This window comes from Desmodus rotundus, chromosome 4, assembly GCF_022682495.2.
Source record: "Desmodus rotundus isolate HL8 chromosome 4, HLdesRot8A.1, whole genome shotgun sequence".
Lineage (NCBI taxonomy): Eukaryota > Metazoa > Chordata > Mammalia > Chiroptera > Phyllostomidae > Desmodus > Desmodus rotundus.
The window spans coordinates 179,168,440-179,193,923 of record NC_071390.1 but is presented as its reverse complement, the minus strand read 5'-3'; the positions used below and the strand labels follow the sequence as shown (position 1 = coordinate 179,193,923).

At 63.3% G+C, this 25,484-nt stretch overlaps 1 protein-coding gene across 2 annotated transcripts in view; it reads right to left on the bottom strand.

Annotated features, from left to right (window-relative positions):
• Positions 1–25,484, bottom strand: part of SORCS2 (sortilin related VPS10 domain containing receptor 2) — a 277,312-nt gene that overhangs the window by 12,223 nt on the left and 239,605 nt on the right. For both annotated transcript variants that reach the window (XM_053922932.1, XM_053922931.2), the window contains exons 10-21: positions 23,178–23,324; positions 19,228–19,330; positions 17,295–17,371; positions 13,809–13,900; positions 12,917–13,024; positions 12,160–12,280; positions 11,170–11,303; positions 10,342–10,455; positions 7,942–8,113; positions 2,340–2,526; positions 1,527–1,660; positions 342–465 (exon numbers count right to left, since the gene is read on the bottom strand). In XM_053922932.1, coding sequence (XP_053778907.1) covers positions 342–465; positions 1,527–1,660; positions 2,340–2,526; positions 7,942–8,113; positions 10,342–10,455; positions 11,170–11,303; positions 12,160–12,280; positions 12,917–13,024; positions 13,809–13,900; positions 17,295–17,371; positions 19,228–19,330; positions 23,178–23,324 — 1,513 coding nt within the window. The remainder of the gene's footprint in view (positions 1–341; positions 466–1,526; positions 1,661–2,339; positions 2,527–7,941; positions 8,114–10,341; positions 10,456–11,169; positions 11,304–12,159; positions 12,281–12,916; positions 13,025–13,808; positions 13,901–17,294; positions 17,372–19,227; positions 19,331–23,177; positions 23,325–25,484) is intronic.

Below are 25,484 nucleotides of genomic sequence, written 5' to 3'. Positions count from 1 at the left end.
TCAGGGCCTGGAGCTCGTCCGTGAGCCAACGGAGGGGCCAGGGGCGGCCCCGCAGCCGTTGGCCGAGGCTGCTGAGCCCAGAGCAGGCTTGCTCTTAAAGCAGAGGGAGTTCTCAATGGTGTGATGCTGAGGGCGGCAGCAGGCTCGGGGTGGTCCCTTCCTTTCTAGGGGTCATTTTCTATTGTCACATCTGCTGTGAGGTCCCAGAGCCCCACTGAGCACCGATGGACAGGACACTGCTGCAGAGCAGGCGTCTCTACAGTCTGCGCCCTGAGGCGCCACCCCCGCACCCAGGCGGGCTGAGCCACAGAGGGCGCGCTGCCCCTCCGGGAGGGACTCACCCAGCACGCGGATGACCCTGGAGTCCTGCAGCACAGAGGTCCCGCAGGCGGCCTGCACGGTCACACGCACGTCCCCCGGGTCCGCAAACTGCGTGGTCACGGAGTTATTCAGGGACATCAAGGGCTGTGAGGACACAGCAGAGTCAGGGCCAGGCCAGGGCTGCGGCCACGGGAGGGCTGGCCCTGCGGTCAGCCAGCGGCCGGGGCCGTGCTGATAACACCATCCCCTGCTCTCGTTAGGGAGTGGGGCAGCAGCCAGGGGCGTGCAGAGGGCCCCAGAGACACCTGCAAGGACACACACCCTCCCAGGCTGGGCCTCCACACTGACCCCCGCCCGCCTTCCCAGCCCTGCTTAGCTGTGGCCCCTGCCCAGTGCCACACCCAGCCCCTACCCAGTGCGACACCCAGCCCGTGTGCCGGTCAGGACTGGGGCGGTGTTACTGCGGACCTCGCAGACGGGGGTGCAGAGGCTCTGGGAGGTACGGTGATCTCTCCAGAGAGCTCGGCTGACAGTGGCCAAGTCATGATTCGAACCCAGAGCCCAAACCCCTTCCTAGATCCACTCCCAGGAACAGCATTAAGAGCCCACTCCTCCCTGCCTGGCCGTGTCTGGGCTCTTGCTGCTGTTTGAGGGGTACTCAGTTTGAGGGTACAGGGCTACCCTTGGTTGAATGTGTGAAGGAGGCTTCTCCCTGGGTCTTGGGGAGCCCCAGACCAAGGATGGTCAGCCTGGCCCTGCAAAAGCCGCAGGACCTGCCGGGGGGCATTGTGCCCATGGGCTCTGCGTGAGGCTTCTGACCTCTGGTCCAGCTCAGCGACCCCCTCCTCCATGAAGCCTTCCCTGACCACCCCTCCTGCAGACTAGAAATGGTCTCATCTCCCCTGGGGCTCTCCGACACCTTACAGTCCCTTCCTGTGACACTGGTCCCACCCTTAGGTCATCTACTGTGCTCACCACATCTCTTTCCCTGGGGACCAGGCAGGGTCTGGCCTGGCTCACCCTATGTGACCACACTTGGACAACGATGCTCAGGGTGGGAGGAAAGGGGGGTGGGCACGCCCAGCCCCCCCCCCACAGTGCTGTGCTCTGCCCTTCTGCCCACCCCTGGCCACATCCTGCTCTTGCTCTGCCCTGGGCAGGGGCCGGCAGGGAGCCGGGCCAGCAGCCGTCCGGGGCCAGCGTACCTGCAGGCTCTGGCCGATCCACCAGTAGAAGACAGTGAAGTTGGGGTTCAGGGGCAGCAGCACAGCTGTGAGGTTCACCTCCTGGTTGGTGCCAATGGCAGGAACCACTTCAAGGTAGAGGGCCTTCAGGCGGGCTGCGGGGTCCAGAAAAGGTCAGTGGTTAGACGGTATCAGGGCACTTGGCTGTTCAGAGGCTACTTATTGGTCACTGTTACCATCTACTTCATGTGACCACCCCATCGCCACCCCATTGCCACCCCACCACCACCACCACCGCCATTACCACCACCACCACCACCACCACCACCACCACCACCATCACCACCACCACCACCACCACCACCACCACCACCACCACCATCACCACCACCACCATCACTACCACCACCACCACCACCACCACCACCACCACCACCGTCACCACCACCACCACCACCACCACCACCATCACCATCACCACCACCACCATCACCACCACCACCATCACTACCACCACCACCATCACTACCACCACCACCATCACTACCACCACCACCATCGCCGCCACCACCACCATCACCACCATCACCGCCACCACCGCCATTACCACCACCACCACCACCACCATCACCACCATCACCAGCCCCACTACCGTTCAGGCCACCAGGGTGTGGACTTGAGCCTGGCCTGCCTGCCTCCCTGCCCTTGGCCACAAGGCGTGAGGAATGGGTGGCAGGACCAGTAGCTGCTCTGAGGGACTCCCTCCATTTCTCCAAGACCAGGTTCTCTCTGACACTGGGAGTGACTCTTGGCCTCCAAGAGGTGATGACTTACAGGTGACCTGGACAAAGAGTACCGCTTCGTCATGCCCTGCCAGGTTCTCCGCTCTGACGGACACGCGGTAGACGCCAGGGTTCTCGTAGGCGTGCCGGATGGGCTCCTTGGTCAACGTGAGGTTCGTGTACACGGCCTTGAAGCCGTCGCCAAGGTCCACATGGTACACGGTGGTCAGCACGTCGCCCTGCAGGCAACACCAGGGAGGCACTGGGGCAGACCTAAAGGCTCATTCACTCGGTCACTCCCTCACTTCTACCCTCACGACGGGACAGACCGGGCCCTGCCCTCGGGTCCAGCCCCGAGTGCCGGCTGAGGCAGGCGGACAGGCCCAGAGTTCTGGAGACACAGGAGGTGGAAGCAGGGGCCAGGGGTGCACTGTGGGGCAATCACCCAGCTGCAGAGACGGGGATGGTGATGAGGTCAAGGGCGAGGCCCCGGAGGCAGTGCGGGGGGTGGGCAGGGAGGCCCCAGGGGCCTGAGCCAGGAGCCAAGGGGGTGCCCAGGGGCCTTGCGCATGCTGGGGCTTCAGTAACGGGCCTAGGGAGGGGCCTGCATGTGAAGACTCTTAAAGTCTCTGAGGCAATGGAGAAAACACTTTCCCCTGTGACCCTGTGGTCCCTTTTTCTTCTGTCCCAGGCCATGTGGTGCCAGGACGGATCCCAGAGGCTCGGTCTGTGCAGGGGGCGCTCCCACCACGGCTGCCTCTTCCTGGCACCAAATCCCCCACAGCTGCCTTATCACCCGGATACTTCCCCCTGCGGCACCAGCCAGCCAAAACTGGCCGCCTGCTGCTCAGAGGCCGGGAGCACTGAGTGGAGGGCACAGCAACTTCCCAGCAGGCAGGGCGTCTCGTCTTCTCCCTCCACCCTCCCTCCTCAGCCAGCCCCTTCCTGCCACCCCGTCCCTGTAGGAGCACCCAGGAAACCAATTCCCGTGGAGAAGGCCTTACTTCACACCTGCCACGCCTGAACGCCTGACAGCCCACTTTACATAACTCAGGCCGACTTTCTCCACAGAAACAGGGTGACGGGTTGGATAGTGTCTGTCCTCCCCAAATTCACGTCCACTCGGGACCCCAGAAAGTGACCTTATTTGGACCTAGGGCCTTTGCAGCTGTTAGTTAAGAGGGGGCCCCACGGAATGAGGACAGGCCCTGAATCCAAGGACTGGGTCTATACGGAGGTCAGGGAGATACGAGCCACAGACCAGAAGGCCACGTGGAGACAGAGGAGAGGCTGGGCTGATGTGGCCACACACTAGGGAATGCCTGGAGCCCCCAGTAGCGGGAAGAGGCAGGAAGGACCCCCCTCTGGCACCCTCAGAGAGGCCCAGTCCCACTGGCACCTCAATTTCGGACCTGCGGCCTCTGGAGCTATGAGAAGTGACATTGTTCTAAGCCACCCAGCTTGTGGCCATTCGTCACGACAGCCTCTGGAACCTGTACCCACTTATCACATTGCACCCATTTCACAGGTTGGAAGACTGAGGTGCTGTGAGCTCTGAAATGGGCGGGCTGGCTAGCTATCCAGTGTTCTCGCAGCAAGGAGGGGGCGCTGGGCGGGGCACAGGCAGGGTCTCAAGGTCTGCAGTCCATCTTGCTCCTAGAAGTGGGGGTTTTTCTGTGCTGTGTCCACGAAGCAGGAGGCACCCGTGACAGGAGCCAGGCTTTGTGGCTTTGACTTGGACCGGTGCAGCACCCAGCTCCAGGGACCCTATGTTCCTGCCTTCAGGTGGACACATGGAGGCGCACATGCCTGTTTCTGGGGTAGAACACCTTGTCGTCTTTTTCCTGATCAGGAAAGCAGCGCAGCCTCACTGCAGGAGAAGCGGAACGCACGAAGGGCAGAGAGGAGAACCCCGGCGAGAACGCCGTGCAGCCGCCCACCCGCACCTGGGCGTGCTGCCTGCCGGCCTGCACTGGGCTGTTTGTTCCCTACTGAACACTGAAAGGCAACGTTTTATTCTGAGACTCGGGAACTCACACTTGTCGTCAAAAGGAAGTGGACAGAGCTCCCGTGTCCTGAGCCCCGTTTCCCCAGGACCAACGCCACACAGGACACCACCACCATGACGAGCGGTCCGCACTGGCAGTGGGGCGCAGGGCCACAGGGTCCCCACACAGTCTCTCCTGCCGCCCTTTATGGCCACACTGCTCCGTCGCCTGCCTGACTGACTCCCTGGCAACCACAAACCTGTCCTCCATGTCTGCGATTGGGTCACCTTGAGAACGTCCCACACACGGAGTCACACCGAGTGTCCGCGCTGGGCGCCAGCCCCTCCATCAGCCTGACTCTTGGGAGAGGCTCCGGGGGCAGCGTGTCCCAGCAGGCGGCTCCTCCCTGTGGCCGAGCGGGACTCCATGGGCTGGGGGGGCTCCCCGTGTCACCCCATCACCCCTGGAGGACATTTGGGCTGTGTCCAGTTTCTGGTTCTCAGGAATAAAGCTGCCAGAAACATTCACGTCCAGGTTTCTGTGAGAACATAGGTCTTCGAGTTTCCGGGACAGATGCCCAGGGGCGTCACTGAGAGTCCCACGGGAGCTGCAGGTTCATCTGTTTTTAAGAAACCGCCAGCTTTCCCAGAGTGGCCACTTCCAGTTCGTATTCCCACCAGCCTCCGCAAGCGAGCCAGTGTCCCCACCAGCACCGGGGTCGTCACTCTCCCTTCTCCCAGCTGTTCAGGCCGGTGCGGTGACACCTGACTGCGGTGACACCTGACTGCGGTTCACCTCGCATTTCCTTGCCGGCCGACGGTGCCGGCCATCTTCTGCATGTCTGCCCTGGGCACACCCCCTTGGGTGAAACACCCCTTGCTGTCTGTTGCTGGTTTCCTAATTAGACTGCTTGTCTCTTACCACCGAGCCCCGAGAGTTCTCCCACATCCGGGGGCAGTCTGCGCTGCCCATGTGGTCGCCGTGACCCCTCGGGGCTCCTCGCCTTTTCGCATCACTCACCTGGTCTCTCAGAGCAACCTCCCTTCATGGATGGCATTCTGGGGGTCTGCTCCTAGGACTCTGCCCTGGACCCCAAACACCCCCATCTCTCTACAGGATTTCCTTCTCCACTTGGCATGGAAGCCTGCGGGCGGTCCGCCTTGGGCTGCCTCTGTACCGGGTGCGCGGTCCTGGCCGAGGCTCTTTTTCATTGGATGCTCGTTTGCTGAGACTGCCCGCCCTCCACGGGGGTGTCCGAGCCGCCGGGACGCACGGCGTGGGGCTTCTCTGGGCTCTCTGGCAGATCCTACTTCTAATTCTTACACATTCATCCAACCTGGGCCCCCCGATCCAATGCTCTGTCCACACCCGGCTGGGCCGCTGTAGGTGTGCAGTGTGTGTGAGTGTACAGGTGTCTGTGTGTGAGTGTGCACGTGAGTCAGTGTGTGCGAGGGTACAGGCCCCACCTCACACTCCCACTCCTCCCAGGCTTCCATGAGGAGGGCGGTGGCCAGTTCTGGCCAGCCACATGCCCTGGGAGAGCTCTCCCTTCTACGAGCATCTCTCGGTGGCTCCCCTCCCCTCCTCTGGCCCTAGCCCCAGGCACTGAAGGGCCCTGGGGGCGGGGGGCGGTGGGCTGACAGGCTTGTCTGGTCCCCATCCCTTTGAATCACGGATGGCACTGAGTGGCCAAGATTCCAGCCTCTAGGGGGCGGCAGAGACTACTTTTTCCTACAAGTCTGTCCCAGAACTGGGGGGCTATGGCCGGGTCCACTCTGAGGGTCCAGGGTCCCCAGGACAAGCAAGGGGCTTCATCTTCTGGCCCACCCCAGGATCCTGCCATGAGGGGAGCTATCCACCTCTGCCCCAGGGTCCCCTGAGGCTCAGGGCAGGAACCTCAGGCCCAGGGCCAGGCGGGCCCAGGTCTCAGACCGTGGACCAAGCAGGACCAGGCACTGCCCTCCCGGAATCCCTGGGTCTGGGACCTAGAGCTGTCTCTGTCATTTGTCCATGGGGGCCTCGGTGGTGACGTCACGGTCTGACCCCGTGCCCCAGCTGTCAAGCGGGCTCACAGGAGCAAGGGGGGCGTGCAGGGCAGTGCCTGTGAAGTGCCCAGCACCCTGGCATGCACTCGGGAGCTCTGTGTCCTCCTCCATCTCGGTTTCCCCGTCTGCACTGGCCCAGGCTCCCTGCTTTCCAAGGTGAGAGGCCCCCCGGCACCGTATTTTGAAGGACATCTACTAAACAGAGGTCCGAGCTCCCGGCAGAGCTGCGCACGCCCAGACGAGGCCGGCACCTCCCGCGGAAGCGGCGGCTCTGACCTCCGCTCTGCTTTTCTGTGCTTTTGAATCATCCGCGTGTTTGCCTAATTTCTGTTTGGGGGAATGTTCTACAACCCGTATTTGTTACTTGGGTAACCTGAAAAAAATGGGCAGGCTACAGATTAATGTAAAAAGACTGGAAGGGAACCCAAATGTTAACCATTGTTAATTATCATGGGGGACAGGTGTTTGGGTCATATTTATATTCTTGATATTTTGTTTTTCAAAAGTTCTATAATGAGTATATATTATTTTCAACCCAGAAGAAAATGTAACACTTTTACTAAAGAAAGAAAAGTAAAGATTCAGAGACTCACAGGAAATTTGTATGTACGTTTGTGTGTATGTGCGCGCTGAGGTCTGTCCGGAAAAAGTCCAGCCATTGCTACTGTAACGAGAAGGGTTTGCACGACATGGATGTAACCGGGCAGCCAAGGAGCATGGGCTGGAATGCGCATGTGTGAACAGTGACTTCACTGTACTAGTCAGCGGGGGCGGTAGATGCCGTTGAGTTAGCATGTGTACTGTGTGACCGTCGCATTCAAAATGACTCAGCGAGTAGACCAATGAGTCTGCATCAGATTATGTGTTAAGCTTGAACGTTCCTCCATGGAAACTATTCAGATGGTTCAGAAGGCCGCAGCCATGGGCAACTGGTGATTGGCAGCTTCATCAAGACAATGTGCCCACTCACGCATTACGTCTCACGTAGAGTTTTTTGGTGAAACATCAAATCACCCAGGTGACTCAGCCCCCTACAGCCCAGATTTGGTGCCCTGTGCCTTCTGGCTTTTCCCTAAACTAAAATCACCTTTGAAAGGGAAGAGATTTCAGACCATGGATGAGATTCAGGAAAATACGATGGGGCAGCTGAGGGCGACTGGGAGACTGTGTGAGGTCCCAAGGCTCCTGCTTTGAAGGGGACGAGGCGTCATTGTCCCGTGAACAATGTTTCCTGTATCCGGTGTCTTCTTCGGGAAATGTCTCTTTTCCATAGACGTGGCCGGAGACCTTCTGGACAGACCATCCACCCACCCATCTTCTATTTCCAGGATTTATCTTTGGTTGTGGGATTACAAGTGATAGTTTGTGTTTTAACTTTCTGCTATCCTTAAGATTCCAAATTAACTTAATCAATGTAATTAGAGGTTTAAAACCCCCATTGCCACCCACAGGAATGAGCCCCACGTCACCGTCAGGCACGCCCCCCCCCCCCCAGCACGCATGTTTGAAGCCGAGTCCCCCTTTGCCCACGTTCTACTCTTCTCTCTCCCCCTTCCAGCCCCGTTTTCTCACCGCTGGCCTGGGCCTGGGAGGGGCCCGCCCATGGGTGGCTGGTGCTCACCTGCTCCTGCTGCACCTCGAACAGGACGTCTTCCCAGGGCCTCACGGCCGCCCCGCCCCCGCGGACGCTGACCCTCAGGCCCCGGGGCGGGGTCAGGGGGCACTGCAGCTGCTCTGGGCTCCGCTGCAGGTCCACGCCGCCCTTGCACACGTTGGACACGGCCTTCCGGTACCTGCGGGCGGAGGGCGGGTCAGGGCCCGCCCCGCCAGGCGGGCGGGGGTGGGGACGGGCCCCACAGCCCAGCAGTGGTGGCTCCTGGCTAGACCTCCACTCACCAGCTCCAGTCGTCCTCCCGGCTCCTCCCGACTGCGACCTCTGCCCCGCTTTACAGGTGGGAAAACGGGGGCTCGGGCAGATGGCCAGAAATGGCAGGACCTGCTTCCGAGCCACTGGGGACCTTCCCTTGGCCTGACCAGATTACTTGTAATACTGCTGCTGCCACTACTACCAACAGCTGTTGTTCGCGTTGCTGAGGGGACCCCCTGAGGCAGCCAGTCTGAATTTCATGGCTCTGCTGGGGAATACGGTCCCCGGGAGGACGGAGAGCCGGGGTGGGCTGGGGTTCGCCCCGGCCTTGCCCCTGACACCAGGTGGCTGCGGCAAGCCCGCCCCTGCCCCGGGCTCGGTGTGTCGGTCACCTGGGGAGAGCTGCACGGGCCGGCACCGAGCCCCTGTGTATCTGTGTGCCAGGGATCACATCGTGCGGTAGCACACCGCCCCTGTCCTTGCAGAGGGGGGACACCCGTCTCTGGGCACTGTCCCACTTCGAGGTAAAATCAGGACTGTGAGGAGTGCTGGGAGGGGCGGTACTGGGCATCGGGCCCCAAGAAAGGGGCCCTGAGCTGAGGTCAGGAGGGTGAGCAGGAAAGGAAGCCACGCTATGGGTGGGACCGGCAGTGCAAAGGCCCTGTGACAGGTGTGGAGCGGGGGAAGGAGGGACACGGGGGCGGGCTGGAGGGGCTGGAGGGCAGGGCCTGCGGGGCTGAGGTAAAGAAGCCCTCAGGAAACCACGGGAAAGCTGTGGCCCGGGGACACCTAAGTCACCACTTAGGGAGCTCCCACAGGCCGCTCCGGGGCTCCGCACCTGGGAGGCTGGCATCGTGGCCACAGCGCCTGGGCCTGCCGCCAACCCCCCCACCGCCCCCATAGGCCCGGAGCCCCTCCAGCCCCCAGGGCTCCACACCAGGTCAACATTCAGAAGCCGCGGTGCGCTGACACTTCGACCACCCTGGGGTAACCCCGTCTCTAGGAGCTGTCCCCCGCCACGCTCACGCAGCACCGTGGGGCCCGGCACGCACACACGGCGCCCCCAGAACGAAACAAGCCCCATGCCTGTGATGCGCGTCCCGGCTCTGACACCTCAGCCCTGGGGGACGCACTGGAGCGGCTGCGGTGGCTGCCTGATGGGGGGGGGGGAGGGATAGATGGATGGACAGACGGGTGGGTGACGGGCAGATACGGGGTTTATGCCACTGAGGCCCAGCCCTGCAAACCCCGCCCTGCGTCCTGCCTGCCCGGGCTCTGCCTGGCCCTGGCCCGGGGGCAGTGATGGGGCCTCCTAATGAGCCTGTAGGCTTTTCCCCCTCAAAAGTCCTCGAGGGGAGGAGGGAATTTAAAAAAAGAAAGAAAACATTGTATTTACTCAATCACCTTTGGGTGACCCCCTTTGTGGGAGGACTTGTCCCCACAAGTCCCCACAAGTCGGAAGCAGGGCTTGCAGGCGGAGCAGCGCCGAGGCCTCCTCACGCTGCAGGGTCACAGCTCAGGGACCTGACGACCCAGTACGACGTCACCCCTCCACAAGCAACGTGATCGGCCTGTGGTGGGGGACAAGTGTCCCAACTGCTCCCACTTGCTGATGCCCTCAGAGTGGGGACAATGGCAGGCCAAGGGAGGACAACAGCTGAGTGTCCTATGACAGAGGGCAGCGCAGGCCCAGGGCAGGTGGTCAGGGAAGGCTTCCTGGAGGAAGTGCCATTCAAGCCGAGCCCTACACAGACTGTGCCCCTCCGGCCCAGCTCTGAGCTGCCTCACCCACATTGGTATATGGGGAAGGGCCTGGGAGCACAGCCGCTCAGGAGGGCCAGGGAGGGGTGTCACTTCCCTGGGGAGGAATAGGCCCCTGCGGCAGGCCTCGGCCCTGCTCTGCCTGTTGTCTTTGTTCAGAGCCAGCTTCACACCTGTCGCTCCGGGCTGCTGACAGCACGGGCTCAGACCCAAGTGCCCTGGAGGGTCAGTGCCTGGGTGACCCTCAGGAGCCCGGGCAAACAGGACGTCTCAGCCCTGACCTTCCTCTCCCCGACCCCATGCAGGGAGCTGCGGGCACCAGACAGGACGTCAGCTGGCAGTCCCCGCGGCTCTGCCCCCGGAGCGGACGGGAAGAGGCCCGCACACACTCACCCGAGACTGCTGGTGTAGGTCTGGCCCAGGACGCAGTCGTCAGGGGGAGACAGGGGGTGAAACCAGAAGTTGGCCAAGCACTCGGAGAAGGGCGATCGCTCAAACCCATAGTCGCTGGGGTGGGGGGGAAACACTTGAGTTAGGGGCGGGCCTGGGGGATGGGAGCACAGAGAGCAGCCCGAGCAGCCCCTGAACCGGAGTGGGGCCCGGGCAGGAAGGGGTGCAAAGGGGATGCTGGGAACTCGCGGGAGAGTGCTGAGCCCAGCCTGGGTGTGCTGGAAGGCTGCCTGGAAGTGGCGAGCCGAGTCTCGAAAGAAGAGCAGGAGACAGCCAGGGAAAGAGAGGGGAGGGGCACTGCGGGGGCTAGCCCCTGCCGCTGGTGCAGGAGACACAGGCGGGGGTGACAGAGTGTAAGGGGCAGAAGAGTGAGGGGTGAGGACAGCTGGGGAGGGAGGCAGGCAGGGGGCCAGAGGCCTTGTGAGCTGGGCTCTGGAACTCAGACACTTTCCTGTGGGCAGTGGGCGCCACGGGAGACTGAAGCAGGGCAGGGAGCAGAGTCCCTCCCTGGAGGGGAAGGGGCTGGGAGGGCACAGCTAGGCCCAACATGCCTCCCGCCATCCTGGCCCCTCCTCCCCCCCTGGCAAGCGAGCTGCACTGGCTTCACCGACAGGCAGGCCCAGGCGCTCTTCAATGCCCCTTCCTCCGGTGTGGGCTGGGCCGCATGACCCAGTTCTAGCCTCAGAATGAGGCCAGGTCACAGAAGCGGCAGTGGCCCCGGCCCTCCCTGCCTGGCCTGCACCCTGGCCCCCAGTGGGACGGGGTCCTCACCAGTGGAAGTCGGAGTCCTGGCAGGGGCACACTCGGGACGTGAGTGCCGACGTGAAGTTTCTCCCGTTGATGCACAGTGACGCGGTCTTCCTCTTGCGGAAGCTCCTGCGCTGGCCCATGAGGCAGCGGTCGCCCTGTGGTGGCAGCATGAGGCGGGGGTTGTCACCTTTCACAGATTCGGAAACCAAGGCCCGGGGGGAAAGGGGCACACCTAAGGGCAAGCTGGGGCAGGATCCCTTCCACACCACCCACAAGCACTCATGGAGGTAAGCTCGGCGCCCAGGGCAGGGGGTCGAGGAAGGCTTCCTGGAACAAGTGCCATTCAAGCTCCATCTGGGCTTGAGGGGACACAGCTGCTGGAAACAGGACCCCTTTAAGTTCCTCGGGCCCCAGGGGTGCCAGAGCCCATGCAGAAGCTGGGACAAGCCATGGCCTGGAGATCTCCTGTGGCCACACAGCGAGTCCTCAGCCAGTGACCCCGAAACAGGTGCTGGGGCAGTACCAGGTGCAGGGTGCCCGTTCCTCGGTCTCAGCCTCCCCGCCGCCCTTTTGGGAGCACAGCCAGACCCGAACTGCAGGGGAGGCCGTCTCTGGTCCGTTAACCCCCCGAGAGAGCGCACACTCTTCCTGATGCGGTGGGAGCAGCTGTGCACTGAGACCACGGGGAGGGGCTGCCCGGGATGGCTCAGGGGTGTTAGGCCACAGACAACACCTGCGCCCTGCTGCCCTGCTACGATCGGGGCAACCCTGAACCCCAGGCACATCTCACTCCATGGGTGGCTTGGGGCCTGAGGACCTGTGTCCCCCAAGTGTGACTGAGCCCAGAGCAGCCCAGGCACCCAGAAGGGGCCGGAAAACCCCAGGAGAACTGGCAGTCAGGGATCTGGGAAGACCTCTTGGAAGAGGAGAGGCTTGCATGGCCTCGTGGGGTGGGGACTCTGCCAGGTGGAGTGGGTCCGCGGGGTGACCCAGCCTGCGCCCCAGTCCCACCTGCAGGTCGGCGAGCTCCCAGGAGCCATAGTCCTCCTCCCGGCACGTCCTGGGGAAGGAGGGGCGGAAGTCCACCTTGACCAGCTCCCATTCCGAGCGGTAGCTCATGTGGCCAAAGATGCTGCGGGGGGAAAAGGGAGGCCGCCTTGCTGGGGCCCGTCCCCTCCCCGCTCAGGGCCTCAGTCCCCACCTGCACTGTGGGCCCCCTGACACCGCTCGTGCCTCCCCTGACCCCGGGCCACGCTGAGGCTAAACTGCTGCTTGCTGCAGCCACCGACACTGGCCTGGCCTGGGCCAGGGTCAAGCCAACCTCCCGGTGCAGCGCCCGCAGCTGGTCCCCGCCCAGCACTGCACAGCCTCGTCTCAGGTCCTCCTTGTGCAGTGTGCCCATGAGTGCTTCCCAGGGGCCCACGGCCCTTAACAAGAACAAGGACAACGGTAACAGGCACAGGAATTGTCAGCTCGAGAGGTGGAAGGGGCAGGGGCCAGAGGCAGCGGCCAGAGGCAGCTCTGACCCTTGGTTCCGCCTCTCAACAGCCAGGTGACCTGGGCAGGTGACGCATGTGTCTGCACAGGGACAGACCGGAGGCCACCTCCAGCGGCTGTGGCGGGAGAGCACCACGGCTGTCAGAGACGAGAGGAGGCAGGTGAGGGTGAGGGGAGTGGGAGGGCGGGCGGGCAGTCAGCGTTGAGTCTGCCTCAGAGCCACGGGGGCCCGCCTGGGGGTCAGCGCCGCCCCCCGCCCCAGGGCACTCACGTGATGACCAGTGTCTCCTCCCCGGGCTCACTCAGCAGCCCGTCCACAAACATGGGGGTGCTGCTGAAATTGTAGGTGCTCCAGGTGTGGCCATCGTCCATGCTGAACCTGCCAGGGGGTGTCACTGTCCACCAGGTGGCAGGAGCCCTCCCTCTGTCCAGGACTGGCTGCCCCACAGGACCCCGCTGAGGCGGCTGGGAGAACACTGTGCGGGAGTGGGGCCTGCCCCCAGGGCCCACCCAGCCCCCAGGCCCCGACCGGACCCTGGACTTTGCTCTCTCCTGGGAGGCCACCGTGGCCACCTGCCAGCACCAAGCCAGGGAGCCCTGGGTGTGCTGTTTGGGTGCCAAAGCCTGGCCCAGGGGCTACCAGGCCAGGGACAACGGCTGACTGTGTCCCAATGCAGCATTATCACGGTGCTGCTAGCTGAGTGGGGAAAGCTCTTTTTCAGACTAAACTGATATGGGCTTCCTGGCAGCTCCCCAACTCCGCCTTCTGGACCCAGCTCATAACTGCCCTCGCTTCTCCACAACAGCCTTTCAGATGTCTGAAGCTGCTGGCAGACTGGCCCTCCCCTGGGCACAGGACATTGGCTTCCTTGTCTGGCTCCACCCCCTCTACTTAAATAATTCCTATTGATGCTTAACGTCACCTCCTCCAGGAAGCCCTCCTTGCACCCCCAGACTGTCGTGAGGCCTCCTCTGGGCCCCGCAGCCCCCACCCTCCTCTGGCCTGTCATCCCCCATTTCCTCGTCTCCCCATGCCCAGAGCTGTGGTCCTGGGGCCCATGAGGAGGCCACTCTGAGGAACGCTCAGAGGGGCTCCCAGGTGAAAGGAAGGAGCCCTGCCCGCCCCGCCCCGCCCCGCCGCACTGCCCCCCCCCCCACGTTACTTGAGGATCTTCAAGGGGATGGAGCTGTCCTTGACGGCCACTATCACGCCACCGTGGTCCAGGTAGAGGATGTGGTGCTCCTCCTCAAACACCTGCGGGAGACAGGGGACGGCACCCCGAGAAGGGTCGCGGGTTGTTCAGGGTCGGGGTTGCTCGCGGGGAGCAGAACCGTCCACACGCAGGCTGGGGGTGTCAGCAGAGGCCAGGGCTGGTGTGAGGCCCCCGTGTGCCCAGGCCATCCCCACGCTGGGCCACAGCACCCGGGCTCAGCGCATGCGGGGTGGGCGGAGGACGAATGTTTCTAGGCCAGTGGGTGGCATGAGAAAGGACGTGGCGAGGATGTGCGGCGGCCTCTCCGCAGGAAACACTACGCACCAAAAAGGCCGACAACACGAATTTGGGACAGAACGGAATTGAGAAAAGCAGTTAGGACACACGTCAACCCCAACTTGATGTGAAGGCTCAGCTCAAGCGCTGCCTCCTCCAGGAAGCCCTCCCTGGGGCCAGGGCACTGACACAGGTCCTCCCCAGACCTGCCCCACAGCGCTCACTCCTGCCGACACCACGCCACAGCTGCAGGGGGTCAGAGGCCTGGGTGTGCCCGGTGTCCTCTGTCCTAGCCGTGAGCTTGGGACAAGCACGCTGCATGAGGCTGCACCCATAGAGACTGAGATTCCGGGGTGAGGGAGGTGACAGCCAGCACTTTCTAGGGCACTGGGAAGGAGACATTGTCACAATTCTCCCCACCCCGTCCACCCACCTAACAGACCCAGAGCTCCAGGTCCTCTTGGGGTGCTGGGACCAGAGGCAGGAAGGAAAGTCTGAGCCCCCAGGAATCCACAGTCTGGGGAGAGACGCCCCAGGAGGCAGAACACCGTGACTTGCCCACTCGGATGCCACGATGAGGGGTCCCATCGACGGGACCCACTCTGCCGGCTCAGTCCTGGTGCGGCACAGCACAGGGTCCCACCCACATTTGGGGGATGGATGACAGGAAATTCCAATGAAACTCTAGGTATGAGTCACTGGGCACGCCAGGGAGGGGGCCACAGGGCAAGTGGCATTTGGGTTGGTCTCAGGAGGGACCAAGGCAGGAGGAAGAGCATGTGCCGGGCCTAGAGGTTACAGAGAACGGTGTGTCCAGGGATGAGAAAGGCTGGACAAGGCTGCATGGGCTCCAGTGTCAGTGGTGGGCCAGGACTTCCACCTGCAGAGGTCAGTGAGACATGCCAAGTTGAAGGGGGGGTGTGGCTTAAACAGATTTCCCCTTTAGAGCTCTCTCGGGTGCTGGGGGAAGTGAGTGCTGAAGCACACAGCTTCTCTTCCAGGAAAGGGTGAGCTCCCTGTCTTGGGGGGTATTCAAGGAGAAGCTGGGCTGCCAGGCGGGTGGCAGGAACCATGCTCAGTCCTGCGATGCTGAACAAGAGGCACACGGGCAGCAAACATGCCTGCCTACGCCACGGGCCCTGCTTCCGATGCCTTTGAGTTCGCAGGGGCCACTGCCCGTGCCGTGGGCACCCTCGTTCCCCGCTCCACTCGGGGTCTCTTGCAGGAGACTGCCCTGAGAGGGAGCCAAAGCGTGTTCTCAGAGCCCGGTTGTTCCCAAGCAGGACTCACCTCCAGGGACTGAGCCGCCCTCTGGGCGCAGTGCTGTGTGGGCACAACCACGCTGAGCTCAGACCCTCGTCCCTGCCACCTTCCTCCCTCAAGGACAGGCAGGGGGGTGTTCCCTGTGCTCACCGGGAGGACAAGTGCCTCCCAGACACCCCGGGGGACGCACAGACAGTCCCACTTGCATTAGCCTGGGACTCTGTGACCCGCAGGGTCACATGGGCTTTGAACCCCCACTGCTATGGCCGTTGTGCCCCCGAGGCCCCAGGCAGCAGGGCGGAGGGGCAGGCAGCTCCAACCCCATTTCTCCTTCTTCTACCTGCTCTCCCACCCCCAGCCCGGGCTCCGGGGCTCCCCCACCCCCCACACTTTCTGACTCTTGTGCTCGACCGCCCCGGGGAGCTCGCATTTTGAAAACGGCATGTCCATCAGCGGCACGCACTGGTGTTGCAGCTCACGTGCTGAGAGTTCCCAGGACAGCTCACTGCAGGCCTGACAGCCTGGCCTGGCCTGCCCCTGTCCCTCCTTGCCCCTCCTTGTCCCCTCTCGTCCCTGGCATCGCCCACCCCAGTCGACTCCAAATCCAGCTCCAGCAGCTCTCCGTCTCCTGAGAGCACACGCTCACGTGAGTGCCCTTCCCCACCTCCCCGGCACACGAGGTGCCCCCGCAGTCCCCCATCACTCGGGAAGGCAGCAAGCCCCCTGAGGGCAGGCCCCTCCCCCAGCCTTGGACAGAGAGTCTCCCTGGAGCACCGACACTCCCAGGTGTGCAGCCCGAGCAAGCAGCCTGCCTCCCGTGGCCTGGGGACGCCTGGCCAGTGGTTTCCATGGAGCGAGAAGGCTGCTGCTGTGTCAGCCCGTCCGGCCGGCCCGGCTGGGGCTCCTCTACCAGATGGGCGGGCGTGACCTTTTGGAAAGTTTGGACACGCTTCACTAATTTTGTGAAATAGAAATATTATAATGCGACAAATCTCTTTTGCCCTTTTCAAAATTCCTTGTTTCTTGCATATTATTAAAAAAGTGCCAGGACCATCAATCAAGGCTGCAGGCAAAGGCGGATGAACATGACATGCGCTGGGGACGAACCTGACTGTCCAGGGCCCCCCCGGGGCCGGGACTGGGGGCTCGGCAGGAATCACGCGGCCTGAACCCGAGCTTGGGAGCATTTTCTTAAGCTTTTAAGGAGGATGCTGGCCTGCCGTGAGGACGGCGGGCCAGACTAGGCCTATTCCTTTTTTCTGGGAAGAAGTGGCGAGAGCAGAGGGAGCTGGGCACTCTCCCGGCCGGGCGCCCAGACTGGCTCCCGGTGGCTGCAGCTGCTGCACAGGGCACAGCCTCCCCTCCCCCAGCCGCCAGCCTACGGCCCGACCCCTCCCGTCTGGGCAGGTGAGCTCTACGTGGGCTAGGCGCTGCAGAGAGCACAGGGGAGCCCCAAGGGGACCCGACGGTGGGGACCATCTCCTGCATCGTGCTCTCTCCCTCTCCCATCTTTCCTTCCCCACACTGCCACATCAGATCAGCACCCAGATGTCACCGAGCCTCCCCCTGGCCCCCCCAGGCTCCCGTGGCCCCCAAACCTCCTCTTCCCCAATCTCTCTCTTCCATGACTCCGCCGTCCACGAAGCAGCCTCCTTGCCGGGACCCCTGGGGTTATCCCTACCCCTGCTCCTTGGCCCCCAAGGGTACTCAGCCCAAGCCTCCGAGCCATCCCCACCCTTGCTCCTGGGACTCACTCCCTGGGCTGCGACGTTCAGGGTAAGGTGGGTGCTGCGTGGAGCTGCACCAGGTCCGTCACCCCCCACCACGGCCACTGAAGGCGCTGTGTGCCCAGCCACTCAGGCTGGGAGGGGAGGGGTCGCAGAGCAGACGCCCTACCTGCCGCCAGGTCTTCCCGCAGTCCGAGGTGATGTACATCTCCTCCTTATTTTCCACCAGCTGGGAGCCCAGGTTACCTGGCCCGGAAGGAAAGGGTGGGATCACACTAGGATCAGCCTGCTCCCCGGCCCAAGGTCAGAGCCAGACAAGTCCCCCGACAGGGGTAGGTGGGCCTGGCTGACACCTCCCACCAGCAAAGCCCCCCACCGGTGTGCCCCGCCTGCATTCACCTGCTGACAACGGGCTTGCTGTAACCACTCGGCTTGGGACCCGTGCCAGTGGGTGCGGGAAAGGGTTAACCTTGCCCCAAAAAGCCAGCCTCAGGGCTCCAGCCAGACCCAGGGGCAGGCACCACTGGGTAGAGCTTCAGAGGCCCCCCAGGGGGCGGGTGTGGCTCCAGAATGACAGGTGTAGAGTGGTGGTCGGATGTGGGTTTAAGAGGCTACAGGCCTGGGGGCCGGGGGCCGGGGCGGGGGAGGCCGGAGGTGGGGCCGGGGCAGCCTGGGGCAGTCGAGGCAAGCAGCGGAGAAGGCGCGTAGTAGGTGCTCATGAAATCTCTGCTGAGTGGGTTCTGGGGACACCCAGGAGGCCCCTCCTTGTGGTTCACATGGGTCCCTGTACCGGGGGGGACAGCTACGGGGCTCAGACTTCATTCTGGGGGTGATGCTAGAGTGGGAAGAGCCCCAACCCGGTGTCCCAGCCAGCGCCAGCTTGCTGACGAGGAACCCGAGTCTCCAGGGGCTCCTGCACCACAGCGGCCGCCAGAGAGCGCACCCTCCAGGACGGTCGTGGCGGCTTCCAGGGGCATGCCCGCCCTAAGCAGCCTCCTGGGAGGGTCTGGAACCACGGCACAGTCTGAGAAGCCACCCTTGCCAGGCCCTCGCTGTGCCCTGCGGTCTTGGCAGGGACCAGAGGTCGGGGCCCCAGGAAGATGGGGCACCTGCGGTGCGGACACTGAAGCCGTTCTGGAAGCTCACCCGAAGCCCCCCCCAGCCCCTGCCCTGGGTGACCGGCACAGCACCCACTGTTCCAGGCCTCATCTGTGTAGCACCCTCAGCAGCCTATCACCCACAGCCGAGTGCAGATGTCGCCGGAAAATTCCAAAGGGAGTAGACTGTCCTCACAGAGTCAAAGTGAGTTCTGAACAGAGTGATGGGGTTCGTGTGCCTGTCTTCTTTTCTGAGGGCCAGCGAAGCACCAGTACATGCACGTGCCCGTCCACCCTTCTGTCCGTCCACCATCCCTCCACCATCCACGCACCATCCACCAACCATCCACCATCCACCCACCATCCATCCACCATCCATCCACCATCCATCCACCATCCATCCACCATCCACCCACCATCCATCCACCATCCATCCACCATCCACCCACCATCCATCCACCATCCATCCACCATCCACCCACCATCCATCCACCCACCATCCACCCACCACCCACCATCCATCATCCATCCATCCATCCACCATCCATCCACCATCCATCCACCATCCACCCACCATCCATCATCCATCCATCCACCATCCATCCACCATCCATCCACCCACCACCCACCACCCACCATCCACCACCCACCCACCATCCACCCACCATCCATCCACCCACCATCCATCCACCATCCATCCACCATCCACCCACCATCCATCCACCCACCACCCACCATCCATCATCCATCCATCCATCATCCATCCAACCACCATCCACTATCCACACACCTTCCCATTCAGCCGACATGTGTCCTGTGCCCATTCTGGGCCATGCATCCCCACCCCCCCCCAGGTCATCCACAACAGCTGAGCTCCCAGGGACATCACCCCCGTGGTGTGCACACCATCACCCAGGCCCCTGGCAGCAAGGTGCACCCTTGAGAACCGATCTCCCCTCACACACTGGCAACTCCTGCCACCCAACGAGGAGGGCAGCCTCCTACCTGCCCCCATGATGAGGCCCGGGGCCGTGTCCTTGGTGTGCACGGTGCCCGATACGTAGGGATTGTCTGGCCAGAGCAGATGCAGGTGGAGATGGCAGTCCGGCTGCAAGGAGGAGAAAGAAGGCCATGGTCAGCGCCGGGGCGGGACAGGCGTCCCCCGGGAAGGTAGCCCCAGGACCAAATTCACCCCTGTGGCCTTTTAGGTGGGCAGGCGGGACCAGGAGCACCTCTAAGGAGGGCGTGGAGGGTGGCAAGAGGCCCTGGGCCACGGACCGCAGCTCCCAGAGCCTGTACGGCCCACACGCCTGTTCATTCCTTCATCCTTCCAGAGCCTTTGCTGGGGGCCTGGTGCAGAGCCCTGACAGCCCGGGCATCATGGGACAGCTGCGGGACGCGCCGAGGCCCCGCACCCACTGTGGGGGAGGGGTGGGGAGGGGGCGTGGCTGAGCCAGCCTCCTCTGCAGCGTCTGAGCCCACCTTGCCGGCAGTCCCGAGGGTGCCCTGGCAGGAGGGGCAGAAACCCCAGTTGTAATCATCATTTCAACAGCCATTCACACTGACTGATGGCCCCCACCCCCTCTCTCTTTTCTAAAAAAAACCCCAGTTTAGAAATATCACAGGACCGAGCACCCAGAGATCCAAATTTGAACTTCGGAGGGGTCGCTAATTTTTATGGGACCCTTCGGGCCTGGGGTTCCTTGTTTAGGAGACAGAGACCAGGGTGCTGTTGCCCTCACCCCCCAGGGCACGGGAAGGAACGTGGGGCCGCCCCGGAATCCCATTGTCTTTACTGTCGGCCAAATCCACTCTCATTTTACGTTTTTACAGTACGCCTTCCGGCCTGTGAACTGAGTCTGTTACCTAAGCTACAAATGGAACGGTTCCATAGCTTGGGCATTGGTCCGGGCGGGCGGCCCCGGGGGCGGCCCCGGGCCCCGATGCGGTTGGAGCGGCTCTGTACTGTCGGGCCTGTGGAACAGGACAGCTCCCCGCGGTCCCGTTAACCTGAGCCAGCGGCACCCCGTGCTCAGACGCACGTGAGGCCTGGCAGCAGAGGGGCCGCACTGACGGGGCTCAGCCATTGCCAGGGGCAGTGGCCACGGGGGGGGGGGGGGAGGGGGGCGGGGAAAAGCAGGCAGGTGGGGGGTAAGGGGTACGGTGTCCCTTGGGGGCGATGCAAACGCTCTCAGTGGGCCGCGGTGACGGTCCCAGCCCCGTGAAGCCGCTGAAACCGTGGAGCCAGGGCTCTAACTAGGTGAGTCCCACAGAACATGAGTTCTACCTCCACAACGTGGAAAACCCAGAGAAGAGCAAAAGGCAGCAAATGCAGCTGAGAGAACCCCCTGCCCGGCTGCAGAGGCACATGGGGGGCTGGTGACTCTCCAGGGTGAAGGCGGCAGGCCCCCTGGCCGGAGCCTGGTCACCAAGTTACCCGAGTCACCTGAGGGCAGGCCTGTCCGGGAAAACTGCGGGACGGTAAGACATCGCCCCTCTGGGTTTCCCGACCTCGCCCGAGTGCAAAGCAAGCTGGTGAGTTAGCATCTTCTGTGAGACCCCTCAGTCCTCTCCCCCTGCCTCCCCAGTGACTGGGCATGGGGTCCGGGGCAGGGACACACAGGGCAGACTTGGAGGGACCCGCGGGGTCAGCAGACAGCTGCTCTGGGGTGTGCACTATCAGAGACGGAGGGGACCCCTGGGCCACCCAGGGCGAGGGTGGGAGACCTGGAAGGCAGGCGGGGCTCGGGCGGGTGTGCAGTGGGCCAAGCGCCCCTTCTCAGCCCCTCTGCTCACAGGAGTGGCTGGTGCGCTAGAGCAGAGTCCCCCAAAGCACGAGAGACTCGGTGGACGGGGGCCACACCGCCTGCCTGCACGAGCGAGGGGCCCGCCCGCATCCTGACTCAGCCCATGTCTGAGAAGTGACCGTGGCTGCAGAATGAGTGGGTTCTCACCCCGAAAAGAGATGCAGACATTCAAAATCACTGCCCAGTAGGACCCACCACCCCGAAACATCTGGCCATGCCCCTCGCCTGCCTGAAAAGCCCCCTCTCCCTGTCAGGGAGGGAAAGCTCCGGTCACCTGCCCGGGAGAACACGCGTGGCCCAGACTTCGGAGAAAACGGAAGACGGATGCACCACACACGTGCCAGGACTGCAAGGGCGACTTGCTAACCTGTGCATGAGCTAAGCGGTTACCGTGATTTCGGGCGCCACGGCTGCTGTTGTACCTCGCTTCTCTTCCACACCCTCCTGTTTTCCCGTACTCTGTAACTAGCAGGGACCCTTTCGTGGTGAGAAACAGACCCCCGGTGCAGTCCGCCCTGCTCGCTGCGGGGCACGTGGCTGGTGAGGATGCAGTCAGGGGCCACAGAGAGGGCCGTGGGCCCCCGAGCCACGGCCTTCACGCACGGCTCCCGTGCCCAGCGGGGCTCCCACGCCTCGTCCTCCGCACTCGGGGGTCTCACCTGCCCGCCGGGCCCGTGCACGCCCACCTCGCTCCCACCTTGACTGTTTCAGGGCCGGGACACAAAGCTCGCGAAGGTCACCCTCACTGAGCTGCATTCTTGACAACGACAAGAGTCTGTTCTTAGTAAGCACTTTTTCTGACGGATTAATGTGGCTACATTTGGCCAATGACGTCGCAAACACCAGCCCTGTCACAGCAATTCCGGTCTCGGAAGTAGGTCGACAGGGGCTGTCACCCTCTGCTGCCCACTGCAGAGGGGCTTCAGCAGCCTGGGGCACCCACCCCTGGCTGTGAGGCCCCGCCCAGCTCAGTTGCTGCCCAGGTGGGGCTGCCACAGGACCCCACCGGGGTCCGTGTCCCTGTTGGGACGAAGCCCTGGGTCCTGAAAAGCAGTCACTGTTACTCTCTTTACAGAGAGGAGAGCGGCAAGTGGGCTTGGTCCGCCCAGCCCTGCCCAGCCCAGCCTGTGACGGGCAGAGAGAAACAGCCCGAGAAGCAAGTATGCCCTGTGAGGGCCTCCCAGTGGAGGGACACCCCGGCAGGGTCTTCAGGTGTCAGTGGGAGCTTGCTAAGGGGCAGCATGGGGAAGGGTGCGGTCCCAAAGGAAGGGGCTCGCTCGCTCAGCCCTCCCTTCCCGATCTGTGCCGGGGTCTCTGGGTTTTACGTCACCCGCCCCACATGCCACAGGGGATCCCCGTCTTCCTTCCCTTCGCGGCAAGGCCTCGGGGGTACGTCGTCAGTGGGGACGGAGGCTGCAGCCTGGTGCAACTCTGACTCTGGGCCCTCTCCTGCTCTGGGTGGCCCCCACAGGGGAAGGGTCCGGGCGCCAGTGCAGGTGAGTTCCCCGGGAGCACACGTAGTCCCTTTAGCCTCTCCCCACCCCGGTCTCCTGGGGCGCCGGCCCCGGGGAGACCCAGCGGTCCCCACACCCAAGGCAGCTGACACACTGGGCAGCCCACACCCTGCTTGTGAGAATGACGTCTGGGCTGTGCCCCACAGCCCTGGCCTGCTTCCGCAGGCTGAGTGCCCTGCCTGGCCCTGGATACCGGCCAGGGGGTTTAAGAGGCGTCACACAAGCAGGGCTGCTCTCCCCCCGCCCCCCACCCCCATCTAGGGCCCTGAGCTGGTCCTGGGGGCAGGATACCAGACACAGAGCAGACCTCCCTCAGCGCCCCCGGGCGTGTGAGCAGAGTGCCCACTGAGCCCAGACGCGGCTCTGCGCACACTGAGTGCCCTGGGGTGGCTGGGCCTCAGCAACACTGTGACCGGAACCCCAGGATATACTTCACCCTCAGCCTCTGGCCTCCAACAAACTCTCCTCTGAAGCAAGGGGTCCCCGTGACCCTGTGCACCACGCCCAGGGACATCGGGGGTCCCTGCCACTCAGAGGGGCGGGCTCAGACGTCCCCACCTCTGATCCCGAGGTTCCCCTCAGCCACGCCATGCGCCAAGCCCACAGGGGTGGGTGATGTGGGGGAGACACTCACAGGCTGACAGTTGGTTGGCTTCCCATTCATGTCCATGCTGGGCGGCTGCAGGTGGTCCCAGTCGCGGCCCTTGTTGTAGGTTATCAGCGTCACCACCTTCCCGTTCTTCTTCTGGTTCGCCAGGAAGACCCCTTTCACTCCGTGGACCTGGGACAGAGCCACAGCGGGTCATACGGGCCTATCTGGAGCCGTCGGCTGGCCAGGTCCACCGTCCCGGCCCCGGGCCAGAGCTGCCCTGCGCCACGGCCCACGCACCCCGACTGCGCCGGGAGCCGGGGCTGACTCCAAACTCCGTAGACGGGCAGCTCGGGGACAGGAGTGCCAGACCGTCTGATCCCAAAGCCCAGGTGCTTTTCATGACACCAAGCCGTCCTCCCAGAACCAGACCCTAGTTGCCGGACAGCAAGCGGAGCCCCGGTCCCCAACCAGCCTGTGCACTGGGGTCACTGCGTCTTTGGGCCGGGCAGCTGCTTCAGAGCCCCCCCATTGCCCCCCTCCCAGTGAGCACACACAGGGCCTCGACTGACGGGCCAGCTCTGGCCTTTCCCCCGAGCCCCCGCAGCTCGCCCCCAGGCCAAGTCCATCCCCAAGGTGGCTCTTGAGAAATGGTCACGGCTCAGCAGTTCCCTCTAGTCCCACAGGGCGGCTTTCTCCTGCAGGTCCCTCTGGCACGGTGGCATCAGACCTGGCCACCAAGAGCCCCTGGGTGGGGTGAGCTCCTTGGTGCTGCCATGACCCGACGTTTTGGGCTCCTCCATGGGCAGGACGTCATCCTGCCCATGGAGACCCGAGGACACGGGGGCTTGGCCGTGACAGGCTGTGCCCAAGGTTCCGCAGCCAAGGGGCGTGCCCAGGGTCCCAGGACGTCCCCGGTTCCAAGTGCCTTCCTGTGGTTCGCAGGAGAAGGGAGCCTCTGAGGGCCAGCATGCTGAGTTCCCACGCTCCAGGGGGCAACGCAGTCCGGTCCTCCGCGCATAGGCTGCCCAGTGCCTGGCACGCGGGGATCGCCTGTCGGTGACACGGGAAGGCAGGGGCCGAGGAGGGACAGGTGTCTGAGGTTCCTGCGGCTGCTGCGACACGGGAACCCTGGCCAAGTGGTTTGAGACAACGCCAGCTCATTCTGCGACCTTGCTGGAGGTCAGAAGTCCTCTGGCCACTCTGGGAGAGGTCGGTCACTGCCTCTTTCAGGTTCTGAGGCGCCCACGTCCTGGGCTCGCGGCCCTTCCCCTTCTTCGGCCAGCACAGCCGCACCTCTTCGGGCCGTTCTTCCACATGTCCCTGTGTCTCTCTGACCCCTCCACCCCCTCAACATTTACGGGCCTCGTGGGTGCCGTGGGCCCCCACCCCAACAGTCTGGGTAACCTTCAGATCTGCTGGGGAGCACCCCCAGTTCTGATGCTCGACCGTCGTCTGCGTAGGAGGCTGCTCTGGAGATGGGGCAGCCGGCCCCCAGGAAGCTTCGTGGGTTGTCCTCCTGGGGTGGCTGCCCCCGGGTGTGGGGGCCACAGCTCCTCCTCTTGCCCACGGTCACTGCACCCCCCTCACCCACCTGGGACGGTCGCTGCACTCTCCCCTCTCCCTCAGGACATCACCTGGGAGGAGGTCTGAGCTGATGACCCGGTGCTGGGTCCAGAGACTTCCCGTCTAGGGGCACAAGCAACGCTGCCTTGCCCAGGGACGGGCTCCATTCGGAGGCCAGTCTGTCACACCCCACCGGGCCTCCATGAAAAGACCCCACGGTAAGTCCCAGAGGGACGCAGTCACGGGCCAGTCAGTGCTGCCAGGGCTCCCGGTCCTGCTGGGGCCACCGCACCACCCTCTCCGTGGCTGGACCGGTTTCCTGGGGTGGCTGCCCCACATCGCCACCCCTGAGGCTGAAACAACAGGAACCGGCTCTCCCACAGGTCTGGGGCCAGAGTCCAAAGTCAAGGTGCCAGCAGGGCGGCGCCCTCTCTGGAGGCTCCACAGAAGGTCCTTCCTACCGCCTCCAGCTCCTGGTAGCTCCTGGCGCCCCTGGGCTGTGGCTGCCCCACTCAGTCTCCGCCTCTGTCCTCAGGTGGCCTCCCTGTTGCCTTGTCTCCTCTTCCGATCCCGACACGACACGGGTCACTAGGCCTTGTCTGAAGACCCTTCAATTAACAACGGCTGCACAGGCCCTTTCTCCAAATCAGGCCGTAGCCACGGTTCCGGGATCTCATGTGGACGTTCTCTGGGTGTGCATTCAGCCCACCTCCACGGCTGTGTCCCACCTGTGGCCAGGAGCTCTGGCAACTGCAAGCTGGGGGCCCCGGCCCCATGTGTGGAAAG